The sequence below is a fragment of the Phytophthora parasitica genome (genome assembly GCF_000247585.1).
Source record: "Phytophthora parasitica INRA-310 unplaced genomic scaffold supercont2.3, whole genome shotgun sequence".
NCBI classification, from domain to species: domain Eukaryota; phylum Oomycota; class Peronosporomycetes; order Peronosporales; family Peronosporaceae; genus Phytophthora; species Phytophthora nicotianae.
The window spans coordinates 219,071-225,157 of record NW_008648989.1 but is presented as its reverse complement, the minus strand read 5'-3'; the positions used below and the strand labels follow the sequence as shown (position 1 = coordinate 225,157).

At 45.5% G+C, this 6,087-nt stretch overlaps 1 protein-coding gene across 1 annotated transcript; it reads left to right on the top strand.

The window, feature by feature from the left end:
* Positions 1–2,415: 2,415 nt before the first annotated feature.
* On the top strand, positions 2,416–3,046 carry PPTG_21027 (hypothetical protein; the record flags this gene model as incomplete). The annotated part of the gene is made up of 1 exon (XM_008895479.1): positions 2,416–3,046. One exon carries the CDS (start codon positions 2,416–2,418, stop codon positions 2,851–2,853), a length of 438 nt encoding a protein of 145 aa, XP_008893727.1. The 3' UTR covers positions 2,854–3,046.
* Between the last annotated feature and the right edge of the window lie 3,041 nt (positions 3,047–6,087).

The following is a 6,087-nucleotide window of genomic DNA, read 5'->3' as shown; positions in this document are numbered from 1 at the left end:
GCACGTGGTGTATCCAGTAGATGCGACCCCCGACATGCTAGCACATTAAAACCTATGCGAGTACCGACAATATGAGGCTGTCACTTATCGTCTAGTCATTTCCTAGTTTAACAGGTATAGATCTACAACATCGACAGATGGATGGTAGGTCAAAGGGGGGTTTCTGCGTGAAGCCCTCCTCCTCGTGCATGGCACATATATGTATATTATTTAGTGTACTTTTGAATTTCCTCACTACCGCACACGTTCCTTCCTCGTTTTTCGTTTTCACATTAAATTCGAAGCGCAGAGCAATTAAGTTATGAGCCCAAAGATGAGTGCAGTTTGAATAGTGTTCTCTATTCTATTACGACGACGACGACATGGCAGCAAACCACCGCTCTTCGAGGGAAGGGCGGTGGATGCGTTTGGCATTCCTTTGGAGATTTACCATTTCCGCCAATGGATAGCCGCTACGGTGTACCAAAAAGCTCTAAACTTTATCCGCGTTAAATAATAAAACCTTGCGGTTTAAAAAAAAAAATCTTGGCTGGATCACAGCTCCTAAGATGCAATGAACGAATAGGATGCATACAAAATTCGATTCTCATTCAACTGATCATCCAGGTAACAGATGAAGAACTTCGCTACGTGAAACAGTATAGAATTGCAGCACTACATAAATCAATTGAAGCACAAACGACCATTTATTATTCGCCAATTCAATTGACACAGTTGTCCCAATAGTGGACATTAACAAATTACTCCAGCCTGATGACTGGGAAATTGTTTTTTGTTAATCTGTCATACTAGACCAGTTGGCGATGCTTTAAAAACTTCGTACGTATCTTTCTTTACCAACATCTTTGCTTCGGCCCCATTCGCTAACTCTACGGACCGCCAGCCCCAGCATAATTGCCTGAGTTCGCAGACGTGTCAGGAAGAACATCACTCCAGTTGCTGAAAGCCCACCATCAAATGTTTCGTTGACTAGTTTGATGTCGTCGGTAGTGTTGGACACGGTCGTATTTGTATCCAAAACCGCGCTGTCAAACCTATGTTCCAAGTGACAGTGGTGAGAGATCTTCGTGGCTTTCATCACCTCTTGCAGCAAGGCGTCTTCGTTGTGTCCCAACATCACCGATCGAATTCGCTTCGGCCCGTCCTCAAAATAGTACATCCCAGTTTCTTGCTCCCGAGTCGATCCAGTGTTGAAAGTGTAGTAACCGTGCTTGTAAGTTCAGTCCGTCGTCTCGTAAAACGCAGCCACTTTATGTAGCGGTAGATGCCACCACCCCACGAAGACGGCTAGAGACAAGTCAGAGCACGTAAATGAACGGCAGACATAGTCAGAGGGATTAGCCCATTCGTCGTGCAGCCCAGATTGGAAAAGCACGTCGAGTTGAACAACGCTGTCTGGTATTGCCATAGCTGTATCAACCTCAAGCGTGTGCCTGCCAGGGTTGGTGAGAGATGAATAGTGGCCCAAGCTACAAACGGTTCACATGTTTCCTTATTTTTTTTTAAATCCTAGGCCAAGTTACAATGGATGCTATGTATCCAATATACCATCTAACATTGCTTCACCAAGCCGATTAGCAGCTAGTTTAGCTAGCGAGGATCCATAAATCGTCTAAAATCTTTTACTCGCTTTCAGTCATTCGAAAATATTGGCTGAATTTTTATCTCGTACATACCAGTCAGTGGACTGCAAACTTAAGGCCGAATCACTGCAAACTGATGAAAGCCCAGTATTCCCGAGCTCTTGACGCAATAATGCAGTGCTAGCTCGCCCACGAAATGTTATATTATAAACGGCTCATTCTTCACCACCGTCCGAATCCACTGCCTTCGTATTCAAACAAGTTGAACTCGTCGAAACTAACACCTCTCCATTCGGTTCTCCTGCAAGTACTCGTCATTCTTTCTTATTCAACAGTGTTTTTAGCGTTGTCAGAAATGAACGCATTTTCTATACCTTGGTAGTGCAGGTTTCGCCAAAACATGAAACGGGTTGTGGCCGCATTTACTAGTAATACTTGCCTCAATTACGGTAATAGATCCTTATATGAACGGTACGAATTGAAGAAGAGTATTTTCCTGTGGGCCAATATATTAATTATCGTCACCTAAATTGGATCGTTTATTGGATGGCACTTTGTACTACTTCACTGCCATCCGGAGTAACTACCATCTATTGTGTTTGGTTCTGCGCCGGCCGAAGATTGCGGGAGGACATGTTATTTAGAAACGACCGGCGTCACTCTGGTACGACAGGAAGTGGCATCAAATGAACACTTTGGGTCATTTCTCAATCGACACGCATCCGATCAAATGCCAATCTTGCCAAGGCTAACTATTCTTTTCCAGAATGGGCTCCATGATGAATGGCTCAATCCCTCCGACTATGTCTGTCGCTCCTACGACTGTCCCAACATGCCTCAAGCCATTTTCGTTGGCTGGTGGAATGTCCCAGTAAATAAGGTCGTCGCGTTTTACGAGACAACGGATTGCACCTACAAGCATGGCCATTTTACCTTCAATACGGGATCTACTCGAAGCCGAGTAACTGGGATGCACTACTTTGAGGATGGGCCGAAGCGAATTCGATCCCTGATGTTGGGACGCAACGAAGACGCCTTACTGCAAGAGGCGATGAAAGCCACTACGGTCTCCCGCTCCTGCAAGCTGCACGATTGGTATGACAGCGCATCTTTGGATGCAAACATGACTCTGGCTAACTCGACGTCGGTCTTCGAATGGGCTGGTGGCGCTGGTGGGCTTTCAGCAAACTGGACCGATGTTCTTCCTGATATATCTTCCCAATCGAGTGATTCTCTTGGGGCTGGTGACAACGCAGGAGCCAACCCGTAGAACTGGTAGACTATGGTGGAGACAAACGTTTAAAACAGAGTCAAAGTTTTAGTTTTAGATACTACTGCTTTCGTAGTATTAGCTGCATTATAAACATTTCAGGTATCCCACAGCTCAAAGTATATTCGTTATTCTTCGCTTCGGTTGGAGTAGTCAATCGTGTTAAGCTTATCAATAATGTACGTTAACTAGCATATTTAGTTATCGATCGCTGATCGTTTGTAAAATAATCCTAAACCCTGTAGGTTTTCTCATCGGCATATGCGACGATCCAAACTGGTCAAGCTAGTACCATCTCGCTTGAATTTCACCCTCGAAAGGCTCAAACGTCTAAAGGAATACATTGTATATCTGTCCAACGCGGCAGAGTGAATGAACGAGCTAACAAGTCTCTGGATAAGCATTAAAAGGGTTTCGGTTCTCCGTCAATCAATAAAAGAGTATTTAGCAATTACTGAACTTTTCTTGCACTTCGAAGTATATATACTCTACAAGCAAAGGTTTGCAAGCCACACCGGCATAGCCCTTGTTCAGCAGAAAATGGAAAATTGTACATGTACTTCGAAGTGATTCGTACTGACATATGGCGTTTAGTATCCTTGCCAGCCAGTACAGAAGTTTGAAAATTGAAAATGGCGATTTTTCTGTTCTAACGTTTAACTCACAACTACGCAGTAGCTGTGTGAAAGGTGAGCGCTTAGAATACTGTCACAAACAACGCACAGGCCCCTTGTCAACAAATAACCCTACACGACCACTTTGTAATACGTTTAAGGCGAATACGATACCCAAACAGCCAGCACAGACTACATTATGAATCATACATTATGATTTCCACAATGAAAAGGGTCACACGGAAGGTTGCGAATACGCCTAAAGTTTTTTTTACGGCCGATAAAGCAACAGAACCTTGCTTGCAATTTATTAATTTTGTATCTGATTGGTTGATATTAATAGCCTATAGGAATGAGCGGTATAGTATTACTACGAATTACTATGCAGTATAGTAATTAATACATATGCAGATGTAGGGCGGCTGTGGAAGCTTCGAGAAGCTTCCATCCGCCTGGACTGCGGGGGCGGCACTTATACTTTAGCGCGCACTCCCCCAAAGCATCCTCTGTCAAGATATAATTTTAGGTCGGGTGAGACATGGAATTAATCATTGTAATTATAAAATCGAATGTACTTAATGAGTATTGCTTTTTCTGGAACTTAATAACCTACCCAGTTCAAGAATGAGGAGCTCTCTAAATTTGTCTTACCTTGGACGATAGGTTAGCTTTTAGCGTAAGACGCTGACGACCCGATGCAGTAATGTACGGATACTGGATGCATTTGTCTAGCTTGGTGAACCGTGAGTGAACCAATCACTGGGCAGGAGAATAACTGGTCGATGTGGTAAGCCTGAGCGCACAAAACCTCTTCGCCATCTCAATATGAGGACAGTTTTTCTTAATGACAGCTTCACTGGTACAGGTCGCTACCGCATTTCACTGTAGCAGGAAAAGTCGAGGCATTATCGAAGTGGAAAAGCGGCAAGACCAAAGTTAAAATGTGTGTATGTGTGTGTTTTATCCAATATGCAGAGGTGTACCAATTTTCTAGAACAAAATATGATTTTCTTCTATCTTTTGTACCAATTTGGACTAGATAAGTAGTATTTACAATGCCTACGTGCATTCTTTTTTCTCTCACGTCTGGGCGAGCGGCAAAATGTATGGTAAGGTTTGGCCCACTAAAAAAGCACTTCCGATGAGAAACATGATAGTGCGTCGAATCAACGGCGCTATCCGCCGTCTCGACCGGAGCCAAGTTGAGAATTCGCTGACCCCCCCCCCCCGGACGGCAGCGAAGGGGTCACGTTCGAGCTGTGCGATGCGACCCAGGCCGACTGGAACCAGTCCGAGCAGTAGTGGTTCCACATCGTTTTGTCTGAGGCGGGTTTTACACGCTGAAAGTGGAGGTTGGGATTTGCCAAACGTGGCAGTTTAGACTTCAAGGCTAATGCGTGGCGACAATGTCCAGGCGTGCAATACGTTCTCTGCATCACATATCCCTTGGATTCCATCGTACATGGGCCGTTTGAAGCCCACGACTATCGACAACAACACCGTCTTGGAGTTTGACACTTGGCGCCCGTCGGTAGCCATGCATCCCTGGCAGCAACAGCAGATTTGTTTTTCTGTTATGCTCGCCGTCTAGTTATTTGATGAATGCTGGGGTGGCACTGGTGGTCTGGGGGTGTTCATTCAGATTGTCTACGGTAAACAAAGAGTAGGCAATCTACCCTTTGGCGTCAGCTGTGTCAGCAGGCTGGAAATCTGCGGCGCGCACCAAAGTGGAACGTCCACTGCAAGATGTGCCCAAGGACTTGGCGGGATGGCAAGCACCAGCGAATGTCCGCCAGCCATCACTAGCACTAGGTCTTTAGCAAGAAGCCCAGCTAAAAAAAACACGAATACACTCAGTCCCAATTTTACCTACAACTACAATAATCACCACAGCTACTGGTGACAAGCTTGTTGGGTTTGCTGCAATAAGCGACGAACATTTCACTGTAGTCTACAGTGACTTCTAAGGCAACACAAGGCGACAAATGTCGGGTTGTACAAGAATGTTGAAGTTCACACTGATAACGCATCAGCCTCGGGCCATCAAAGGAGATTCAATGAGCAGCAACGTGGGGCTTCCAAGAGTGTCGTTTTGGGTACATGTAAGGGAGTGCAGGTTCATGACGATTGCACCAAGTTCCTGTTTTTGGTTCTTAAGCTAAGCCCTACATCAATCCCTTTTCGACTTTCCTTCTCGGTCTCACTTCACCTTCTTCACTTCGTCCTCTTCGACGCCTACTTCCTCTACAACACCTTTCCAACATGTTATGATGTCAACGACAACGGCTTCGAACTTCACGACGAAACTGAAGCAGTTCAGTGGAACCGGGTTCCCCAGCGTGGTGTGCTCAGGTGAAGCTAGTTCGTGAGATCAAGGGATTATGGGATGTAATTCAATTGCCCAGACCCACCGACCTCGATCTTAAGGCTAAACGAGATGCTGCGGTTGCAGCAGGAGCTGGAACGTCATCGACGTCGGGGACGCCATTGCCGTCTGGGACGGTGTCTGCTGCGGTGTCGACTACACAGCTGCTCGACTGCTTAATGAAGCAGAAAATGGCCTCAACCATCATTCTCGCAGCACTGCGTGAGAAATTGGCTGCTGAGGTTTATCTACTCG